At 39.6% G+C, this 25,003-nt stretch overlaps 1 protein-coding gene across 1 annotated transcript in view; it reads right to left on the reverse strand.

Annotated features, from left to right (window-relative positions):
• Nucleotides 1–458: 458 nt before the first annotated feature.
• The window catches only part of LOC126191047 (uncharacterized), a 42,834-nt gene continuing 18,289 nt past the window's right edge, over nt 459–25,003 (reverse strand). The window contains exons 2-3 of the mRNA XM_049931759.1: nt 6,225–6,485; nt 459–1,097 (exon numbers count right to left, since the gene is read on the reverse strand). Coding sequence (XP_049787716.1) covers nt 916–1,097; nt 6,225–6,485 — 443 coding nt within the window. The 3' untranslated portion in view covers nt 459–915. The remainder of the gene's footprint in view (nt 1,098–6,224; nt 6,486–25,003) is intronic.

A 25,003-nucleotide genomic window follows, 5' to 3' on the forward strand; every position in this document is an offset into this window, starting at 1 on the left:
AGTACTCAAGAAATGGCAAATGTCATGAACTGTGATCATTCCATTGTGCAACATTTCCATGCAATGGGAAAGTTTAAAAAATCAGGTGTATGGGTTACCACAAGCTCTAAGTTCAAATCATAAAATCACTGGGTGGCCATATGTGCGTCTCTGCTTGCTTGTCATCAATCGGCTTATGAACAATACCATATATATATAATGAGGTGGCAGTGTGGGAGGGTGCAATGGAAATGTGGAAATGGAGAACATTATATTACATACTCTGACAGTATTTTTAAACCCTTAAAATATAATAATGTGTTTTTCTGTCACATGCTTATAATTGTTCACTATGTGAAAGTCTGGGTCATAGACAGGTGTCAAATTTTTCAATAATCAGTCCACACAATGAAGATTATTCACTTGCATTTGAGAATAAAGCAGAAGTTTTAGTGAATGCTGAAATTAATTATGACACATTCTGGTGGCTACAAAAATATATTTATATAATATGTACATAAAAGCAAACAATCCTAATCCATTGCCATACAATAAATTAAACACAAATATTTTAGATGGAATATACAATTCTTGACAAAATATGATTTCCTGGTTCAGTTACGTCCCTTGGTTTCATTTTTCATAAACAGTTTGATGGTTGCTCAGCTTCTTCTAGAACTAAAGTGACTGTGTCTTGACTTCAGTTGGTTACTGTTTCTTGCAGTGATTATATCAGAGATCATTGCTCACAGCACCTAAAGACAATTCACTCAGTCAAAATATTATGTAACAATCCATTTGACTATGCTGCTGGAACCCTGGATATTTATCTTTTTATTGTTCACTACAACGACGCACAAAAAAAAAAAAGAAAACAATCACAGTGTTTACTCAGTGAACTGTAATTCAAGGCACAAAACATCTTTCTGCTTTAGGTTAACCTTTGGTTTCTGAAGGCTTTATGTCTCCTAAAAATACAGAATGCTGCAAGAGTAATTCCACCACTGGATCGTCTTTCTTGTTACTAAGTTTGTCATATTCAGCTCCAACAGACCATAATGATTCCAGGTCATAAGTCAGTCTTGCAGTTTTGGAAAAAATGTGCAATGCAATATTACCTGAAATAAAGGAAATTCTTCAAATTAATGATGATTATACATATAAACATCACTGGAACACAGGAATCCTGGCCCATTAACTGTATCCACAACCACAATCAATCAATAAAGTACATCAATTTATATTATTCACTGTCTGCCTCCCAACTCTGTTTGTCAAACAGTCTCAACAGGAAGGAAATTGCCAAATCAAAATGTAGCCCAGAACAATCATTACACAAAGCAGGAAAATTTCAAAAAGCTAGGGATCTTACTACATTTTTAATTTGTTTGAATGTCTGCCCTACTGTAGTAATTTTTGTTTAAGAGATGCTGTTGTTCTTGTGGTCTTCAGTCCTGACACTGGTTTGATGCAGCTCTCCATGCTACTCTATCCTGTGCAATGTTCTTCATCTCCCAGTATCTACTGCAACCTACATCCTTCTGAATCTGCCTAGAGTATTCATCTCTTGGTCTCCCTCTAGCTCTCAGTGATACTCTATCCTGTGCAAGCTTCTTCATCTCCCAGTACTTACTGCAACCTACATCCTTCTGAATCTGCTTAGTGTACTCATCTATTGGTCTCCCTCTACGATTTTTACCCTCCACACTGCCCTTCAATACGAAATTGGTCATCCCTTGAAGCCTCAGAACATGTCCTACCAACCGATCCCTTCTTCTAGTCAAGTTGTGCCACAAGCTTCTCTTCTCCCCAATCCTATTCAATACCTCCTCATTAGTTATGTGAGCTACCCATCTAATCTTCAGCATTCTTCTGTAGCGCCACATTTCGAAAGCTTCTATTCTCTTCTTGTCCAAACTATTTATCATCCATGTTTGAATTCCGTACATGGCTACACTCCATACAAATACTTTCAGAAATGACTTCCTGACACTTAAATCTATACTCGATGTTAACAAATTTCTCTTCTTCAGAAACGCTTTCCTTGCCATTGCTAGTCTACATTTTATATCCTCTATACTTCGACCATCGTCAGTTATTTTGCTTCCCAAATAGCAAAACTCCTTTACTACTTTAAGTGTCTCATTTCCTAATCTAATTCCCTCAGTATCACCCGATTTAATTCGACTACATTCCATTATTCTCGTTTTGTATTCCATTCAACTGCTCTTCCAAGTCCTTTGCTGTCTCTGGCAGAATTACAATGTCATCGGTGAACTTCAAAGGTTTTATTTCTTCTCCATGGATTTTAATACCTACTCCGAGTTTTTCTTTTGTTTCCTTCACTGCTTGCTCTATATACAGATTGAATAACATTGGGGAGAGGCTACAACCCTGTCTCACTCCCTTCCCAACCACTGCTTCCCTTTCATGTCCCTCGACCCTTATAATTGCCATCTGGTTTCTGTACAAATTGTAAACAGCCTTTCGCTCCCTGTATTTTACCCCTGATACCTTCAGAATTTGAAAGAGAGTATTCCAGTCAACATTGTCAAAAGCTTTCTCTAAGTCTACAAATGTTAGAAACATAGGTTTGGCTTTCCTTAATCTAGCTTCTAAGATAAGTCGTAGGGTCAGTATTGCCTCATGTGTTCCACCAAAAATATTGTCATTATTGCCATTTATTACCATTATCTTGTTACACAGCCACATTTTCTGTCAGTATCATTACTTTTATCTGGGGTTCAAATGGCTCTGAGAACTATGGGACTTAACATCTAAGTCCCTAGAACTTAGAACTACCTAAACCTAACTAACCTAAGGACACATCACACAGCCATGCCCGAGACAGGATTTGAACCTGCGACCGTAGCGGTCGCGCGGGTCCAGACTGAAGCACCTAGAACCGCTCGGCCACACCGCCCGGCTTTATCTGTGGTGTTGTATCCTGGGGCTGATACCCACGCAGTACAGCCCAGCCTGCCAGGTTGCCTACTCAGCTGATGTCAACAGCATAACAACATGTTTATGGTCATGCTTGTGGAAGTTTCCACTCAGCCAGATTGCCCCATAGGCGGTGCCAAAGTCAGCAAACTATTTCCTTATGCCAGTCACACATGCAAAAAGAGGTGCGCAAGTAATCTTCCACTTGGCCAGTATTTAGGAGGCCAAAGCTCCAAGCAAGCCAGTTCCAGTTTCAGTGGAATTGTACTCCAGTGAAGTGAAATGATTATCAGCTACATCTGCATTCTACAAGTGCTTATCCACGAGTTGCTTAGCCATGGTCATCGAGTAACCTTTGAGTGACTTTCCAGATTTCTACTGCAATTTACAAATATTTACAGACTCAATTGGACTCTGAGTCAGGTTCAAATGGCTCTAAGCACTATGGGACTTAACATCTGAGGTCATCAGTCCCCTAGACTTATAACTACTTAAACCTATCTAACCTAAGGACATAATACATATCCATGCCGGAGGCAGGATTCGAACCTGCGACCATAGCAGGCGCACGGTTCTGGACTGAAGCGCATAGAACCGCTCGGCCGCGGCCTCTGAATCAGGAATGTATAGCATATCCAGTTTGGATTTTGCTTCTAAGTGATCTTTAGAAGACTTGTGTAATTTATCCACAGTCTCTTCATATGACTGAGAATACGTATACTGTGTCTTGAATAAATGTAGTGACTCTTATTAATACAGCAGAGTCCCACTAATCCAAACCTCAGTAATCCAAACCTCGGTAATCCGAACGTCCGGTTAATCCGAACATGAAAAATGTTAGTCTAAGTATGGAAAACTGTGTGGTAAACTGCAGTACATACACACTATTTTAATTTACATAGTACAGTAAACATGTAATAGAAAAATTGGCAAGTAAACATTAGGTTTAAATAACGCATAACAATGAAAGAAAAGCTGTCAAACTTATTAAAATACAGAGGACATTTTATCCCTACTTTTTACATGACAAAAACTAACTCATTGTTTTTTGGCATAATGAAGACAGTCTGTTATATGATGCATAGTTGTGCCATTGTCTCATAACATCAAATCAGAAGGTGTAGCAGTGGTCTGTTGCTCCAAATAACATTGCACGAGGTCAAGGGCTTCCGCTGTGTCACTGTGTGGCACCAGCTCTCTGTTGCTTTCAGGCTCATTGTCACTTCCGTCACAGCAGTCCACCCTGGTCTTGAGTCATAGCAGCAACTAAATCAGTATCAGTAAGCTTATCCAGACATGCCCCATCCACTGCGAACCACTCACCTACATCTCCTTCACTAGCTTCTTCACATCCAGGGATTGTCTGTATCATCTGTAGTAAATTTTCCTCTTCATTTTCAACTAGGTTGTCCTGAAATTCAAGAAATGTCCACAGTTTTCTCAACGATTTTCTCAGAGTATATTCAGAAATAGTCTGCCATGCCTCAGTGGCCCAATAAACAACGTCCTTCTCATTACTCTTTTTTATTTTGTCCACTAAAGGAATGCTATCATCTTGGATCAGCGTTCTTAAAAATTGTTTTCTGTAAAACAGTTTGAATGTTTGCAGTATGCCCTGGTCCACCGGCTGTAGAAGTGGTGTAACATTCGGAGGCAAAAACTTCGCCACAATTTCTCCATCATGTAATTCCTCAGTGCTGGGGTGAGATGGCGCATTATCAGTGAAAAGGATAACACGGGGAGACAAATGATTTTCCTTAGAAACCCATCAAACAGAGGCAACAAACTGGCCGTGAAATCATTCTTTTAACAGCTTACCATCCATCCATGCTTTTTTCTGGTTGCAATAATATAAAGGCAGGGGCTTCATGTTGCAGTTTTTAAAAGCTCTGGGCCTAGCAGATTCGTTGATTAGCATTAAAGGCAACTTGTGATTACCAGCAGTGTTGCTGCACACTAATAAGATCACATGATCTTTGCACATTTTAATACCAGGTGCATGGTCTTCTGCTTTTGATGCCAGGCTTTCTGTTGCCAATGCCCTAAAATTAAAGTCAGTCTTGTCAGCATTATAAATTTGTCAGGGAGAATACTTACCCTCTATTTTTCAAACTCACCCCAAGTATTCCTTCGCTGCATCACAGTGAGAAGAAAGCTTCTCTCCAGTAATTGTTAGCTAACAGATTCCGTGATGTTTTTTGAATCTGTCCAACCAACCCATACTTGCACTAAAACACTCATCATTATTCATTAACTTGTTCAGGTAAACAGCCTTCCCCTGGACCTGTGCTCCACTCAAAGGAGTTCCCCTTTCTATTTCCTGCGTAAACCAAATGAAAAGAGCTTCATCCACTTTATCATACTGGGACTGTTTCAAAGTCTGCCGAATTTCAAGTTTTTCCCGTAGACACTGCACAGGACTGTTCAAGTTTCACTCAGTTCTTCTTCCAATCACAAATGGATGCTTTGCCAACACACAGTTCCATTGCCAGTTTAGATACATTCTCACCATTGTCTGTCTGCTTCAAAGCTTCAGGTTTTCTTTGAGAGTTAACGTTGTATGTTTCCATTTACTCATGATGAAAATATGTGCGCCACTACACCTGAATGAATACAATACAACTGTTATGCGTGCCAGCAATCGATAACTAACATAACCAAGCACTTTGCCAGCCATCTGGCAGTGGACTGACCTCAGACACTACAAAGGTCTCAACACTGCACAACAACAAGGGCAGGGAGTGAGAGTGAGCCATTGTTCCTACACTTGTTCCCATTTGTTTCCATGGTGTACCTACTTATCTGCTTGGTATACGTCATTCTAGAAACTTGTCACCGTAATTCCGGCTAATCTGAACAAATCAGTAATCCAAAAAAGGTCCAGTCCAATTAGTTCGGATTAACAGGACTCTACTGCACTGTCATTTGTAGTTCTGTAGATATGTTGGAGAAACTGAAATTTATTTGGAGTGCACTACAGCACTCTTTGAGTGCCGTCCCAGCGGTGTACTCAACTAAATTAGCTTACAAAATTGCTACTTAACACTGATTTGTGCATTTTATAAATACACTGTTCACAAATTTGATTCAGTTTTTAGCAAACACCAACTCCCAAGATACTGTAGGATTCAGAATATAACTAGATTCAGAATATAACTAAAGGTACAAACAACTTGAGTAAAGATAATTAGTGAATCTATCATTCCTCAAGCTGTATCAATGTTGTCTTAATGTTTCCAATATTATCTATCAAAACTGCACAAAATTAAGATACACAAGTAAGATACAAAACTGTACTGTACCTAGATCCATGGCAATCCAATCCTTTGAGTCTTTACCTTCTATCTCTGGTATTCTATCATGTGGGTGTCGTTTCTTTTTGAAAACTCTTCTTACAAATTCTGCTGTTGCATACATATGCCTTGGTGATTTTCCAGTGACTATTACCATGTAATTCACATACTTAATTTCAGGGGGTACTGACACAACAAAAATATCTAACATATTCTCTCTCCGGAGGACACTCACAAGTTCCTCTACTTCAAAAACACCAGTCACTCCTCCTGCAAATTAGTCAGTGATACTATAAGAATTTTTAATATTGGTTATAGAATTTATATCATTTTCTATTGTTGAAAAGTAATGAAAGAAGTGTTTGGAAGAGGTAATAATATGTATACTGATTTCAAGAAACACACACAACAGTAAAACAAGCATCAAATAATTAAAACATTGTGCTGAAAATTAATAAATTTTACATAGGTATTTAGTGCACCAATTAACTTATATTTATTTTATATAATCATCATCATCATCATCATCATCATCATCATCATCATTTAAGACTGATTATGCCTTTCAGCATTCAGTCTGGAGCATAGCCCCCCTTATACAGTTCCTCCATGATCCCCTATTCAGTGCTAACATTGGTGCCTCTTCTGATGTTAAACTTCAAAATCATTCTTAACCGAATCCAGGTACCTTCTCCTCGGTCTGCCCCGACTCCTCCTACCCTCTACTGCTGAATCCATGAGTCTCTTGGGTAACCTTGCTTCTCCCATGCGTGTAACATGACCCCACCATCTAAGCCTGTTTGCCCTGACTGCTACATCTATAGAGTTCATTCCCAGTTTTTCTTTGATTTCCTCATTGTGGACACCCTCCTGCCATTGTTCCCATCTACTAGTACCTGCAATCATCCTAGCTACTTTCATATCCGTAACCTCAACCTTGTTGATAAGGTAACCTGAATCCACCCAGCTTTCGCTCCCATACAACAAAGTTGGTCGAAAGATTGAACGGTGCACAGATAACTTAGTCTTGGTACTGACTTCCTTCTTGCAGAGGAGAGTAGATTGTAGCTGAGCGCTCACTGCATTAGCTTTGCTACACCTCGCTTCCAGTTCTTTCACTATGCTGCCATCCTGTGAGAATATGCATCCTAAGTACTTGAAACCGTCCACCTGTTCTTACTTTGTTCCTCCTATTTGGCACTCAATCCGTTTATATTTCTTTCCCACTGACATTACTTTCATTTTGGAGATGCTAATCTTCATACCATAGTCCTTACATTTCTGATCTAGCTCTGAAACATTACTTTGCAAACTTTCAATCGAATCTGCCATCACAACTAAGTCATCCGCATACGCAAGACTGCTTATTTTGTATTCACATATCTTAATCTCACCCAGCCAGTCTATTGTTTTCAACATATGATCCATAAATAATATGAACAACAGTGGAGACAGGTTGCAGCCTTGTCTTACCCCTGAAACTACTCTGAACCATGAACTCAATTTCCCGTCAACTCTAACTGCTGCCTGACTATCCATGTAAAGACCTTTAATTGCTTGCAAAAGTTTGCCTCCTATTCCATGATCTTGTAGAACAGACAATAACTTCCTCCTAGGAACCCGGTCATATGCCTTTTCTAGATCTATAAAGCATAGATACAATTCCCTGTTCCACTCGTAACACTTCTCCATTATTTGCCGTAAGCTAAAGATCTGGTCCTGACAACCTCTAAGAGGCCTAAACCCAAACTGATTTTCATCCAATTGGTCCTCAACTAATACTCGCACTTTCCTTTCAACAATACCTGAGAAGATTTTACCCACAACGCTGATTAAAGAGATACCTCTGTAGTTGTTACAATATTTTCTGTTTCCATGTTTAAAGATTGGTGTGATTACTGCTTTTGTCCAGTCTGATGGGACCTGTCCCAACTCCCAGGCCATTTCAATTATCCTGTGTAGCCATTTAAGACCTGACATTCCACTGTATTTGATGAGTTCCGACTTAATTTCATCCACCCCAGCCGCTTTATTGCACTGCAATCTATTGACCATTTTTTCCACTTCCTCAAATGTGATCCTATTTCCATCATCATTCCTATCCCATTCTACCTCGAAATCTGAAACATTAATGATCGCATTTTCACCTACATTGAGCAACTCTTCAAAATGTTCCCTCCATCTGCCCAAGGCATCCACAGGATTCACCAGCAGTTTTCCTGACCTGTCCAAAATACTTGTCATTTCCTTCTTACCTCCCTTTCGAAGACTGCTAATTACACTCCAGAATGGTTTTCCAGCAGCTTGACCCATAGTCTCCAACCTGTTTCCAAAGTCTTCCCACGATTTCTTCTTGGATGCTGCAATTATCTGTTTGGCTTTGTTTCTTTCTTCAACATAACTTTCTCTGTCTGCCTGGGTTCTGGTATGTAGCCATTTTTGATGCGCCTTCTTTTTCCTATTACAGGCTGCCTTGACTGTATCATTCCACCAAGCTGTTTGCTTCATCCTACTTTTACACACTACTGTTCCAAGACATTCTTTAGCCACTTCTAGTACTGTGTCCCTGTACCTTGTCCATTCCTTTTCCAATGACTGTAACTGACTACATTCAACTAACTGGTACCTTTCTGAGATCGCTGTTATGTACTTGTGCCTGATTTCCTTATCCTGAAGTTTCTCCACTCTTATCCTCCTACATATGGACCTGACCTCCTGCACTTTCGGCCTCACAATCCCAATTTCACTGCAGATTAAATAATGATCAGTGTCATCAAAGAATCCCCTGAATACACGTGTGTCCCTCACAGCCTACTTGAATTCCTGATCTGTTATTATATAGTCAATGACAGATCTGGTTCCCCTGCCTTCCCAAGTATACCGGTGAATGTTCTTATGTTTAAAAAAGGAGTTTGTGATTACTAAGCCCATACTGGCACAGAAATCCAAGAGTTGTTTCCCATTCCTGTTGGCCTCCATATCCTCTCCAAATTTACCCATAACCTTTTCATACCCTTCTGTTCGATTTCCAATCCTGGCATTAAAATCACCCACGAGCAGAACACTGTCCTTGTCCTTTACTCTAACAACTACATCACTGTGTGCCTCATAAAAACTATCCATCTTATCTTGATCTGTCCCTTCACAATGTGAATATACTGACACAATCCTAATTTTCTTGCTAGACACTGTCAAATCTATCCACATCAGTCGTTCGTTTACATACCTTATTGCAACTACGCTGGGTTCCATTTCTTTCCTGATGTAAAGCCCTACACCCCATTGTGCTATTCCTGCTTTGACTCCTGACAGGTAGACCTTGTATTCTCCCACTTCCTCTTCTTTCTCACCCCTTACCCGAATGTCACTAACAGCTAAAACGTCCAGCCCCATCTTACTTGCAGCCTCTGCCAGCTTTATATAATAAAACAAGCTAAAATCAAGGGTGTGTTTTAGTGACAAAATGCGAATTTATCAGTAAATAAGCAATGGAAAAATGACATATGAATTTCGTGTTTCATTATAGGATTTGAAAACTTTCGCATGAAATTCATACCATTATAGTAAAGAAAGTTTAGACAGACTGTAAAACACTGACACGTCAGCAGTTCCAAATCTTTTAGATGTTTGGACCATACGCTTGTGGCAATGGTTCAAATTAGTCCAGCCACCTGGTTATAGGTTTTCCATGGTTTCTGTAAATAAGTAATTCCTGTACACACACGACGCGTGTGTGTGTGTGTGTGTTTGTGTGTATGTGTGTGTGTGTGTGTGTCAGCAGACTTAATCAGTAAAACATACTGTACAAGGAGAATTCAAAAATATTTATATTCTTTATAAAGAATAGATCTGTATTACAATCACTTAGCTGTCAAAATTATATAAAAACTCAAAATTGAGTGGTCATAGTTAAAAGGAATGCAATAGGATTTTTGACATTATTTGTCACCCACAAGACTGGTTAATTTCAGCCTCAAATCATTATCTACAGTCAATCTATTTCTGTAATTATTTTTCAAAAAAAGGAAAACTGAAAAGGCTCATTCACATAGATAGTTTCTCAAAAAGTCCACCAAGTGTCTCAGTAAATAGTAATTTAGCAATATCTCCAGAGAGACTGAATGAAATGGAATAATAACTAACGCCGTCAACTCACATGCAAGAGATACAGGTCGGGTTCAGTTACCAGGTCAGCTATCCACATATTGGTTTTCTGAAGTCACCCGTGTCACTCTGTGCAAATGCCAGGATGGTTGCTCAAAAGGGCCATGGTCGCTTCCCTCCCCTCCGGTAGTAAGAAATTTAAGCAACGCTAATCTCTCATAATCTTAGCTGTGGGCAGGATGTAAAACACCAATTGCCCTTCCTTCTTCTTGTGTCAGGATATTAAATGAGCAAAATTCAAGTGAGTCATTCTTGTGAACACTTGTCTCAAAGAATATACTAATTGAAAATTATGATCAGATTGTGGCACATTATGTGTTTACTCCATGAGCAGCCAGCCAAGGCTGGAGCATTTCCATGTGAGTTTTATAAGATATTTATAGAGCATTTCAACTCTTATTTCATTCTGTACTCCCTGACCTCAATGATTGACGAGTAGGCCACAGCCCATTGGTTGCAAACTGCTGACGTATGTAATTGTGTACTGAGAACAGTGTGTTCATTACTCATAAATGTGTAATTTACATCTACATCCATACTCTGGAAACCACTGTGGATTGCATGGCACAGGGTACTTTCCATGTACTAAAGTGCGCGTCATATATCTTGGCGGCCGAGTTTAGGTTCGTTCTGCGCATCTGACGTCAAAAAACACAGTCAGCCAATGAACAGAGAACGACGTTGCCAGATCTTGACTGCAGTGCAGAGCACGGACGAGTGTCTTCAGTTTTAGAAACGTTCAGTCATAAATAAAGTAATAGAACAAAAGCAATGTCTTGATAGCAGATTTTCATTTATAGAAAGTTTGGAAAAAGCATTCTTTATACCAACTGCTTCATATTCTATTAATTAATTAAACCAAACAAGCAATAAGACTCCTAATTCAAGCGATAGCAAGGAAAGGTGTTTGTTTCAATCTCACGAACTGCTTTTTCGCAATAAAGAACAGCGGTAATTGTTTATTTCCTATTGTACTTCGACGAAGCGTGAGTAATTCATAGTCATACCAACAGTGTTTATAAGTAGTTGCGTGAGTGTTAGAGTCCTTATGGAGTGACACTGTACAATGAGCTGCGGTAGCGGAACGGCTACGGTGTTGGGCTGCCAAGTGGAAGGTCATGAGTTCAAACCTTGTGCGGTGCTTAATATTTTCTTTATTTTAAAACAATATTGGAGTGCCTTACTTCACGAATTTTATTTGTTTTAATGAAATTTCTAGTGCTTTGCCTCTTCATCAACTTTTTCGCTGCTGCAGACACGTGCTCCAAGCATTCCGCGCTGTGCGCGATTTTGTCATCACTGCACTTCTCGCCTGTGCAGACACATGGTGTTCCCACTGCTTTGACACACTTATCATTCGATTTCACAAAAACTATTTGGCCAAAAAATTTGATTTTTACACGTCTTCTTGACTGATACCTTCCCCCCATAAATGACTTAATTTTGTTTTGATGTGCAGCATTAAATGTAGTAAACCATTGCACGAAATTTTGAAGAGTTTGCAGAGGTAAAAGTCCATAGCGTATACTTTCCGTATGGTCGATTTTAGTTGCCACAATGTTGAGAATGAAATGTGGACAAGATACCTAAATTTCATATAATATTTACTGTATAACAATATCTCATTTAATTTAAGTACCACATAGGTGTCGTATGTAATATTGAGAAATATTCCGTCTTTCGCGACTGTAATAAAAGTTTTATCTACCCAGGGCGCGTTTGGCTTTATTTTAAAGCACTTCCATCGGTGAAAGCTATGGCACATACACAATGGTATTCATGTTCTATTTCTTGTTTTCGTTCCACAGTCGCAGTTTTACCAATGGTATTGAAATATATCCCTCTTCTGCAACTGTAATAAGCGACTTATTTAGACCAGACGCGTTTCTCTCTTTTGAAGCATCATAAGAGGACTGTATTTTGTGTCCTCCATTGCCAAGTCACCTTTCGTAGTTTTGTGCTGCGGTAGCACAATATTCAACGTTTGTGTTGGCTCATCAGTGTTTTAGCAAATAAATGCTGTTTGTGTGTGCCACACACAAAATTATATTTGACATAGCTCTGAGCACTTCACTGACAGACGGTATATTCAAGTCCTAATGTTTTTGTAAGTCCACAGTTTTGTTTAATGTATTTTGTCTACTTCCTTTTGATTGATTGAAGTGCTTTAAAATAAAGCCAAACGTGCCCAGTGTAAGTAAAACTTTCGTTACAGTCGCGAAAGGTGGAATATTTCTCAATATTACATACGACACTTATGTGGTACTTAAATTAAATGAAATATATAGGTATCTTGTCCACATTTCATTCTCAACATTGTGGCAACTAAAAATCGACCATCCGGAAAGTATACTCTATGGACTTAACCTCTGCAAACTCTTCAAAATTTCGTGCAATGGTTTACTGTATTTAATGCTGCATAATAACTGCGTTGAACATCGAAACAAAATTAAGTCATTTATGGGGGGAAGGTATCAGTCAAAAAGATAGGTAAAAATCTAATTTTTGAGCCAAATAGTTTTTATGGAATCGAATGATAAAGAGTGTCAAAGCAGTCGGAACACAATGTGTCTGCACAGGCGAGCAGTGCAGTGACAAAATCGCCCACAGCGCGGAATGCAGGGAGCACGTCTTTGTAGCAGCGAAAGGGTTACTGCGGCCGTGGTGGCTTTACTTCATGAACTGCGCGCTCCCCCCTAAACGTAAGCTTGCGAACTATGCTATACTATGGCGCTGCTTCTCTTGGCGCGTGCGTCGTGTGCAACTGGCAACGCAGCAATCTCCCGCGTCTAGGCGGGCATGCGCGAGCCGCCAAGATAAAAGAATTGAACTATAGGATTTCTTCCCATTCCATTTGTGTATGGTACACTGGAGGAATGACTGCTTAAATGATTCTGTACCTGTTGTAATTAGTCTAATTTAATCCTCATGGTCCTCACAGGGATGATATCTAGGGGGAAAAAAAAAAACTCTAGATTCTTCACTTAAGACTGGTCTCGAAATTTTCTGAGTACGCTTTTGCGGCATAGCTGGTGCCTTTCTTCAAGTGTCTGACAGTTTAGATTTTTCAGCATGTTCTTGACATCCTCATGTGGATCAAACAAACATGTCAGCATTTGTACTGCCCCTCTTTGAACACATTCAATATCCCATGTTAGTCCTCCATGGTTTTGGTCCCATACAACTGAGCAATATTTTAGGATGGGTTGCATAGTGTTCTGTAAGCAAACTCCTTTGTAAACTCATTGCAGTGCCCCCACATCCTACCAATCAACTGAAGAGTACCACCTACTTTGCCTATGCTTTAGCCTACATAATCATTCCATTTCAAATCAGCACAAATTGTTATACCCAGGTATTTGTATAAGTTGACATTCCAACTATGACTTATTGATATTGCAGTCACGGACACTATTCTTTCGTGTTTTGTGAAGTTCATAATTTCATATTTCTGAACAACTAAAATAAGTTGACATTCTGTCTGAATATTAGTGCAGCTTTTTCCAGATAATACTTCATTATATATAACTGCACTATCTGCAAAAAGTTTGCCAGGTCATTAAAATATAGAGGGAACAGTAAGGGTCACAAAATGCTTCCTTGGAGCATGCCTGAAGTTACTTCCATGTCTGTCAATGACTCTCCATCCATAATAACATGTTGCATCCCACTTACCAAGAAATCCTTGATCCAGTCACAAATTTCATTTGACACTTCATACGAACATTCTTTTGATAATAGGAGTAGGTGTGGTGCTGAGTCGAATGCTTTCTGAAAGTCATGAAATACTGCATCTAGCTATCTGGTTGCCTTGCTCCATGGCTTTTAGGAGGTCGTGTAAGAAAAGCCCAAGTTCATTTCTCAAGAGTGGTGTTATCAGAATACTTGGCAGGTGGCATGGAGATATCATTCTGTTCAAAGTGCATCATTATGTTTGAGCTCAGAATCTGTTCTAAAATCCTACAGCAGATAGATGGCATGGATACTGAATGGTAGTTTGTGGATCACTTACGCTACCCTTCTCACATCAGTGCCGTGCCTGTTGCTAAAATTGGGAAATGGGGATATACTAGACATGACTTTCACAGGGATAGGAAAGGGCAACAATGGTTGGTTGAGCTTCTTGCAGACAATGTAATGAGGGGGGAGGGGGTGCACCATCACACACAGAAAGATACCTGTGGTTACTGGTGTCAGACAGGCACCTTCTTAAAGTTAGAATCGTGATGCAGGCATCCTGCTTTAAAAGAAATGAAAATAATAGAAGAGCCTCACAAAATGCTTAGGAATGCACAGAAAAGTAAGGTTAGCTTATTTCATCAAAATATTACAGGACTGAGTAATAAAGGAGAAGAGCTTCTTGCCTATTTGGAAAATTTAGAGAGCTCTGAAAAGACAGACATCCTGTGCCTGTCTGAGCACCACATAACCACAGAGTTAGGTAAGTTACATGTAAAAGAATAAACTATAGCAGCTTACGCATGCAGAACTAATATGGGAAAAGAAGGAGTTGTTAAGTACATTAAGACAGAAGACAAGTCCAAAAACAGTAAGACAAGTAGATTTTATAGTGATCAGCACAAAGAAGTGTGCTTGTAAATTGATATTGAAAAATAGTTCATTTTTAATTTTAACTGTATATAGACCACAGCTGGGAAATTTTGAACTGTTTATGAGGAATCTGGATTCCTTACTGTGCTACCCATCAGATGGCAGCAAGTAGTTAATAATCTAAGGTGACTTCAATGTACACCTTCTATGGGATTCTAATAGGAGAAATGATCTGGAAACCTTATTTGAATTCTACAAATGATCTCAGTAATTATTTTCCAACACAGGTGGATAAAGACAGCAGGATTCTAATTGATAATGCGTTCTTTAGTGAAGCTCACAGCAAGAAAATAACTGTTTACCCAATAACAAATGCTCTCTCTGTTCACGATGCACAGTTAGTTAGGATTCATAACATCATGCCCTACAGTTTGGATACTCCTCAATGGAAATCAGTAAGAATAATTAATGGCTCCAGGACAAACATTTTTAAGAATAATTTACAGGAGATGACCAGGGATGAAATTTATAATGAATTAAATGCTAACATAAAATTTAATCTATTACATAATAAATTCATATTATTATTTGAAAATAACTTTCCTGCACAAGCAAATCAGGAAGGACACTAAACAGGCATGTAAAAACCATGGACCATTAGAAGGATTAAAATATCCTGTGAAAGGAAAAGGGAAATGTATCTTTTGGCAGGAACAAATAGGGATCCTGCAATAGTTACACACTACAAAAATTGCTCAAAATTAGCAAGAAAAGTTATTAAAAATCAAGGAGTATGCACATAATATCAGAAATCAATATTTTCAACAACAGACTTAAGATTATACCGAATGTAGTGAAACGAGAGACAGGACAACCAGCCACAGAAGAAGATAACGTCACTATTCAACTGAATGGAAGTGCTATAAATGATGAGTCTAGGTAGCAAATAAATTTAATAATCACTTCTTAAATACCGTGGAAAGCATAGGGAGAAACATTTCAAGAGAAAAATCACAGCAGTGTGTTGAAAAAGTGACTACCATAAAATTCAGTCATGTGAATGTATCACCAACATCATCTGAAATTAACAAAATGATACATTCTCCCAAAAATAAAATTTCATCTGGTTTTGATAGTGTTTCCAATACAGTACTAAAGATTTGTTCCTACAAAACAAGCTTAGTCTCGTCTGAAATACGTAATGCCTCACTAACTCAAGGCTTTTTTCTAGAGAGACAGAAATATGCCATTGTTAAACCCTTCTTTAAGAAAGTTGATAAGTGAGATATCAGTAACTACCAACCTGTTTCACTGCTGACATCATTTTCTAAAATTTTTGAGGCACTGACATATTTCAGAATAATATCTCACCTTAGTAACAATAAGATCCCTAGCAAATTACAGTTTGGGTCTCAGACCTGTTTCTCTACTGAGAATGTCTTTTACATGTTCACTCACCAGATTTTACAGACATCAAATAATAAAATAGCACCAGTTGGTGTTTTCTGCAATGTACCTAAGACATTTGACTGTGTCAATAACAGTATTCTGCTAGATAAATTGAAGTTTTACGGGACTGGTGGAATGGCCAACCAATGGATAATGTCATATCTAACCAAAAGAATGCAGAAAGTTGTACTTAGTATTTCAATCAATACAATTCAGGGACATAATTCTGACTGGGGCGAAGTCACATATGGGATTCCTCAAGGCTCAATCTTAGGTCCACTATTGTTCCTGATTATGAAAACGATCTTCTGTCTAATATACAACAAGCAGAATTAGTTCTTTTTGAAGATGAGACTAGTATTGTGATAACTCCAAGCATACATGCAAAAACAGAAGAAATGGTAAACAAAGTTCATAAAAGTATCGTTGACTGGTTTTCTATGAATGATCTCACCCTCAATTTTAAAAAGACACAACATATTCAGTCCTGCACATCTAGGGGTACTATACCAATGGTAAGTGTAATACACTTAAATAGGGTGGAAGCTTCAGAATTCTTAGGTATCCATATTGATGAGAGCTGAAATAGGAAAAAGCAAATTTTGTAACTTATAAAATAATTTAGTTCAGCCTTGTTTGCACTTAGAATGATTGCAAATCTTGGGGAGAGACAAATCAGTAAGTTGACATATTTTGCATATTTTCATTCAGTAATGTCATATGGAGTAATGTTCTGGTTTAACTGATCTTTAAGAAAGAAGGTCTTCATTGTGCAAAAACATTCTGTAAGAATAATATGTAGTGATCACCCACAATCCTCTGGTAGACATCTGTTTAAAGAGTTGGGCATTCTGACTACTGCTTCACAGTATATCTATTCCCTCATGAAGTTTGTTCTAAATAATCCACTATAGTTCAAATGGAACAAAGATGTACATAATTACAACACCAGAAGGAAAAATGACATTCATTACTCCACATAATGTTGTATTTAGCACAAAATTGATGCACAATGCTGCAACAAAAAATTTTAATCACTTACCCAGTGATATAAAATGTCTGACAGACAGCAAAGTACAATTTCAAAACAAACAGAGACAGTTCCTCATTGAGAACTACTTCTATTCTACAAAAGAATTTCTGTTACTGTAAAGTGTAAAAGGTGGTGGGTAGAAATTACTAATTCACATCTGTATATCTTCTTCTTTATATGCTTTTATATTTAACCTCCCCCCCCCCCACCCACCCCCATGAACCATGGACCTTGCCGTTGGTGGGGAGGCTTGCGTGCCTCAACGATACTGATAGCCGTACCGTAGGTGCAACCACAACGGAGGGGTATCTGTTGAGAGGCCAGACAAACGTGTGGTTGCTGAAGAGGGGCAGCAGCCTTTTCAGTAGTTGCAGGGGCAACAGTCTGGATGATTGACTGATCTGGCCCTGTAACACTAACCAAAACGGCCTTGCTGTTGTGGTACTGCGAACGGCTGAAAGCAAGGGGAAACTACAGCTGTAATTTTTCCCGAGGGCATGCAGCTTTGCTGTATGATTAAATGATGATGGTGTCCTCTTGGGTAAAATATTCCGGAGGTAAAATAGTCCCCCATTCGGATCTCTGGGTGGGGACTACTCAGGACGATGTCGTTATCAAGAGAAAGAAAACTGGTGTTCTATAGATCGGAGTGTGGAATGTCAGATCCCTTAATCATGCAGGTAGGTTAGAAAATTTAAAAAGGGAAATGGATAGGTTAAAGTTAGATAAAGTGGGAATTAGTGAAGTTCGGTGGCAGGAGGTTTGGTTGGGTTGTTTGGGGGAGGAGACCAGACAGCGAGGTCAACGGTCTCATTGGATTAGGGTAGGACGGGGAAGGAAGTCGGCCGTGCCCTTTCAAAGGAACCATTCCAGCATTTGCCTGGAGTGATTTAGCGAAATCACAGAAAACCTAAATCAGGATGGCCGGACGTGGGATTGAACTGGTGGCAGGAGGAACAAGACTTTTGGTCAGGTGAATACAGGGTTATAAATACAAAATCAAATAGGGATAATGCAGGAGTAGGTTTAATAATGAATAAAAAAAATAGAAGTGCGGGTAAGCTACTACAAACAGCGTAGTGAACGCATTATTGTGGCCAAGATAGACGCGAAGCCCATGCCTACTACGGAAGTACAAGTTTATATGCCAACTACCTCTGCAGATGATGAAGAAATTGATGAAATGTATGATGAGATAAAAGACATTATTCAGGTAGTGAAGGGAGACGAAAATTTAATAGTCATGGGTGACTGGAATTCGACAGTAGGAAAAGGAAGAGAAGGAAACGTAGTAGGTGAATATGGATTGGGGCTAAGAAATGAAAGAGGAAGCCGTATGGTAGAATTTTCCACAGAGCATAACTTAATCATAGCTAACACTTGGTTCAAGAATCATGAAAGAATGTTGTATACATGGAAGAACCAGGGAGATACTAAAAGGTTTCAGATAGATTATATAATGGTAAGACAGAGATTTAGGAACCAGATTTTAAATTGTAAGACATTTCCAGGAGCAGTTGTGGACTCTGACCACAATCTATTGGTTATGAACTGTAGATTAAAACTGAAAACACTGCAAAAAGGTGGGAATTTAAGCAGATGGGGCCTGGATAAACTGAAAGAACCAGAGGTTGTACAGAGTTTCAGGGAGAGCATAAGGGAACAATTGACAGGAATGGGGAAACGAAACACAGTAGAAGAAGAATGGGTAGCTTTGAGGAATGAAATAGTGAAGGCAACAGAGGATCAAGTAGGTAAAAAGTCGAGGGCTAGTAGAAATCCTTGGGTAAAGGAAGAGATACTGAATTTAGTTGATGAAAGGAGAAAATACAAAAATGCAGTAAGTGAAGCAGGCAAAAAGGAATACAAACGTCTCAAAAATGAGATCGACAGGAAGTGCAAAATGGCTAAGCAGGGATGGCTAGAGGACAAATGTAAGGTTGTAGAGGCTTATTTCACTAGGGGTAAGATAGATACTGCCTACAGGAAAATTAAAGAGACCTTTGGAGAAAAGAGAACCACTTGCATGAATATCAAGAGCTCAGATGGAAACCCAGTTCTAAGCAAAGAAGGGAAAGCAGAAAGGTGGAAGGAGTACATAGAGCAGGGCTTCACAACATACGTGCTCGTGGAGCAAGCTGTGAGCAGCAAGGCGCGAGCACGGAGCAGCGCGAGCACGCTACCCCCACTACCGGACCAGAGCTGAGAGTGGGGAGAGTCACGTGGGGCACACAACAGCTGCCGCTAGTCAATGTAAATCCGCAGCCACCTGCAGGGATATCACCCACGAGTTATTACTGCGACAAATGAAACAAATAAAGGAGAATGTACACATGCCACATAATTTTATTAGCTTGGTGTATGCCTCTACATTCGTATTAATTTGTGAACTATTACACAATAAAAGGTTTCACTGAAGTGTGAGATTCTCGGTTATCTTGTACTTTTTGCCCTTTACAATTGCGTCTATGTTCGGAGTAATTGTTCTTGTGCATCGTAGGCGCAGCGTGCAGTTTAAATTTTGATCAGACAATGCGTTTCTCAGGCGTGTCTTGTTACATTTCATTGCAGAGAACAGTTGTTCACAAACATACTTGGAACCGAACATTGATATTATTGTAGCCGCCAGTTTGTGCAAACGAGGAAATCTATCCTGAGGAAAGTGTCTGTAGAATTCCAAAATGTTTTTCTTGTTCTGAAATTTGTCTCTGTATTCTCTGTCACACTGCAGGTCAATAATTTCTAGTTGCAGCTCAGGACAAATCTCTTCAATATTCGCTGAATATGGAGAGGATAACAGATCAAAATCACTGTCTAGTGCTGTCAGATCTTGAATGCGTTGATCAAATTCTTCCTTAAGGGCAACTAAACTATGGGAATAACGTTCACAGTCTTTTTGAACATCTTGCATGGATGATAATTTAGGAAAATGAGCTAGATTTCCTGTTTCCAGCTGACTCACCTAAAGTGTCAATTTCATTTTAAAAGCTCGTATTCGATCTATGAAATAAGTAATTAGCAGATCTTTACCTTGTAGTGAAGTGTTCAAAGCATTCTGATGGCTAGTTAAATCTGCTAAGAACGCGAGATCACATTTCCATGAAGGCTCTTTCAATTCAGGAACACACATGTTATTTATTTCCATGAACATATTTATTTCATCTAATAGGCAAAAAAATCGATTTAATAATTCGCCACGACTAAGCCAGCGGACCTCGCTGTAATAAGGCAGGCTGCCACACTGGCTTTCTACATTCTCAAGAAAGCTTTTAAATTGCCTGTGTTGTAGCCCATGCTTCCTTATATAATTGGTTGTACGAACAACAACACTCATTACATTTTTTAGAGTGATACTCTTTGCACAAAAGTTTTCCTGGTGGATCACACAGTAAACGCCCCATATTTCATTCGGCATGGTCAGTCTTTGCATTTTCTCCTTCAACAGCGCAACGAAACCTGATTATTTCCCTGTCATCGATGGTGCACCGTCTGTAGACACTGAAACTAAAGAATTCCACGACAATCCTATATTTTCAACACTTTCTTCAATACTACTTAAAATATCACCTCCGGTTGTAGTGTTCTTCATGGCTTCTACATCGAGGAGCTCCTCCCTCACCTGAAGATCTCTTTTAACACCTCTAATAAATATGGCAGGCTGCGCTGTTCCAGTGATATCAACACTTTCGTCCAGAGCTATAGAATAAGCCATAAAATCTTTACAGATATTTGCAAGCTTGCTCTGGACGTCGTCAGCCATGTTCTGTATGCGACGCATAATGGTCATGTTAGATAATGGCACAATCCGAAACTGTTCAACTTGAGATGGACACAAATGTTCCGCTGCAACTACCAAACATTCTTTTATTAAATCGCCATCAGTGAAGGGGCGCAGGGATTTTGCTAAAAGAAAAGCAATTTTGTAACTCACTCTGAGAGCTGCCTCAGTTCATTTTTCTTCGTCGTCCAGATCTTCTTCGGATAGCTTTCTTTTAAGTTTAATAACTTCCTGTGCACGATCTGGTCCATCACATTTTCCACTTCCGTAGTCTTTCGCGTGGTACGACATAAAATGTCGCTGCAAATTAAATTTCCTAAAAGAATTCAGCGTTTTGTGACATACTAAACATTTTGCAACACCATCTTTTTCTGTAAACAGATACAATTCCTCCCAACTGCGAAAGCATGGTTGTGGTTACACAACGGCGACTTGTCATGATTCTTAACCAGCGAAGTGACTGTTAGAGCTGATCGTAGTACTTTAAACGTTACACAGTCGTCGCGATTTCAATAGGCAAGCTGCGGCCCTATTCACACGTGCGCGCACATTTCCCCTCCCTCCCCGCCCTCCCTACTCCGCGACCATGCACCTGCTCGCGAGCACGTGCCTGAGCAGACTCGAGTACTCGTGCTCAAAACCGGCCAGTTGTTAAGCCCTGATATAAAGGGTCTATACAGGGGCGATGTTCTTGAGGACAATATTATGGAAAGGGAAGAGAATGTATATGAAGATGAAATGGGAGATACGATACTGCGTGAAGAGTTTGACAGAGCACTGAAAGACCTGAGCCGAAACAAGGCCCTGGGAGTAGACAACATTCCATTAGAACTACTGACAGCCTTGGGAGAGCCAGGCCTAACAAAACTCTACCATCTGGTGAGCAAGATGTATGGGACAGGCAAAATTCCCTCAGACTTCAAGAAGAATATAGTAATTCCAATCCCAAAGAAAGCAAGTGTTGACAGATGTTAAAATTACCGAACTATCAGTTTAATAAGTCACAGCTGCAAAATACTAACGCGAATTCTTTACAGACGAATGGAAAAACTGGTAGAAGCTGACCTCGGGGAAGATCATTTTCGATTCCCTAGAAATGTTGGAACACGTGAGGCAATACTGACCCTACGACTTATCTTAGAAGAAAGATTAAGGAAAGGCAAACCTACATTTCTAGCATTTGTAGACTTAGAGAAAGCTTTTGACAATGTTGACTGGAATACTCTCTTTCAAATTCTGAAGGTGGCTGGGGAAAAAAACAGGAAGCGAAAGACTATTTACAATTTGTACAGGAACCAGATGGCAGTTATAAGAGTCGAGGGACATGAAAGGGAAGCAGTGGTTGGGAAAGGAGTGAGACAGGGTTGTAGCCTCTCCCCGACGTTATTCAATCTGTATATTGAGCAACCAGTAAAGGAAACAAAAGAAAAAATCGGAGTAGGTATTAAAATCCATGGAGAAGAAATAAAAACTTTGAGGTTTGCCGATGACATTGTAATTCTGTCAGAGACAGCAAAGGGCTTGTAAGAGCAGTTGAACGGAATGGATAGTGTCTTGAAAGGAGGATGCAAGATGAACATCAACAAAAGCAAAACGAGGACAATGGAATGTAGTCGGATTAAGTCGGGTGATGCTGAGGGAATTAGATTAGGAAATGAGACACTTAAAGTAGTAAAGGAGTTTTGCTATTTGGGGAGCAAAATAACTGATGACGGTCAAAGTAGAGAGGATATAAAATGTAGACTAGCAATGGCAAGGAAAGCATTTCTGAAGAAGAGAAATTTGTTAACATCAAGTATAGATTTAAGTGTCAGGAAGTCGTTTCTGAAAGTATTTGTATGGAGTGTATCCATGTAAGAAAGTGAAACATGGACGATAAATAGTTTGGACAAGAAGAGAATAGAAGCTTTCGAAATGTGGTGCTACAGAAGAATGCTGAAGATTAGATGGGTAGATCACAAAATTAATGAGGTGGTATTGAATAGAATTGGGGAGAAGAGGAGTTTGTGGCACAACTTGACTAGAAGAAGGGATCGGTTGGTAGGACATGTTCTGAGGCATCAAGGGGTCACCAATTTGGTACTGGGGGGGCAGAGTGGAGGGTAAAAATCGTAGAGGGAGACTGAGAGATGAATACACTAAGCAGATTCAGAAGGATTTATGCTGCAGTAGGTACTGGGAGATGAAGAAGCTTGCACAGGATAGAGTAGCATGGAGAGCTGCATTGAACCAGTCTCAGAACTGAAGACCACAACAACAACAACATTTAAATAACTTAGAAATGTTCAGAATGTAACCATATGTACAAATTAAATTGCACTGTGAATGTAAAATGTCTTGTTCCACATCATTACGATCTGGTGTGCAAACTGATGCATGGAACATGTAACTAACTTGTAGATGAGTGTGTCCTGTGTTTCCTTCCAACTACTGAGCACAGTTTTGTGTCTGAGTGATCTGCAGTCTATTACGATTACAAAAAGGGCTAACTCACTTGAGGAAAGTGAAATGGATTCCATCAGACCCTTGGGGCTTGTCTAATTTAAACTAGTATTTCAGCTTTTTCTCAATCGCACTGGTGCTAATATCTGTGTCCCTCATCTTTGGATCAGTACAACACTTAACCAGGAACTTCCTGCTGAACATCAGGAAGTTCAATATATAGGGTTTTGCTTTGCTACCATTAACGTCAGTTCATGTGTCATCCGTAAGTATCTGAACACTAAGTTTAGTGCCTGTAGCCACTACACACAAATGGAAATTCTTTAGGTTTTGTGAGATATTTTTCAACAACATTCTACTACAGCAGTCATTTAATGGTTCATACTCTACTCCTCTGGCAATAAAATGTGTTTAATTCAGCATCTCTCTATCTATACTGTATACAAAAAGGTGACAGCTCTTGTCTCAGCAGCACCACAGGAAAGAACATCATTCATTTGTGAATTATTTGCATGAGCTTCAGGAGAGACAACTTATTTTCATTTACCTGTGTGTTTAGTAGTTTAATTTGTAAATTTCTTGCATGTTTGTGTGCTTAGCAGGTGCAGTCTAGCACTTTAATTACTATGAGTATACAGTCCTGCCATCTTCAGTATGGGTAGGGACTGGAATTTTTGTGTTGAGATGCAGGCTGAGTTGGTGAGCCTTCACTCACAGCTCCAGGTGGTGCCGGATTCAGTCACACAACTTGAGTCTGTTGCCAACAGGCACCACTGTGGGGAGCTGGAGGTGGAGATCCAGGGAATGTCCAGCATGTTCCATGTTTCCCCCCAATTAACCACTACTGTCGTAACCCCAGTTACTACCTGCAACTGAAGTTTCCTCACCCATGGTCGAGTGGGAACCCGTTCAGAAGTGTGACAGGCAGCAAAAGACTTTATGGCAGGCCAATTGAATGGCCTCCACAGTGTGTCTGATAGACAGATTTCAGGGGCTAGCTGTGGCTGATAAAGATCCTGAGCCAGACACAGTCTTATGTCCTGTTTCATAAGTCTCTTGACCTGCAAGATCTGTGCATTCACAGAGGGTGGGATTACTGGTAATTGGGAGCTCCAATGTTAGGCACATAATAGGACGTCTTAGGGATATGGCTGCCAAGTAGGGGAACAAATCTGCTGTGCACTCTGTGCATACCGGGGAAAGTTATCCTAGATGTGGAATGGGTCCTTCCATATGTCATGAGGAGCACAAGGTGCAGCCAACTGCAAGTAGTGGCTCACTTTGATACTAATGGTATGTATTGCTTTGGATCAGAAGAGATTCTCTCTGGTTTTGTGTGTGTAACTGAAGATATAAAGACTACCAGTCTCG

Source organism: Schistocerca cancellata, chromosome 6, assembly GCF_023864275.1.
Source record: "Schistocerca cancellata isolate TAMUIC-IGC-003103 chromosome 6, iqSchCanc2.1, whole genome shotgun sequence".
In the NCBI taxonomy this organism is placed as follows: Eukaryota; Metazoa; Arthropoda; class Insecta; order Orthoptera; family Acrididae; genus Schistocerca; species Schistocerca cancellata.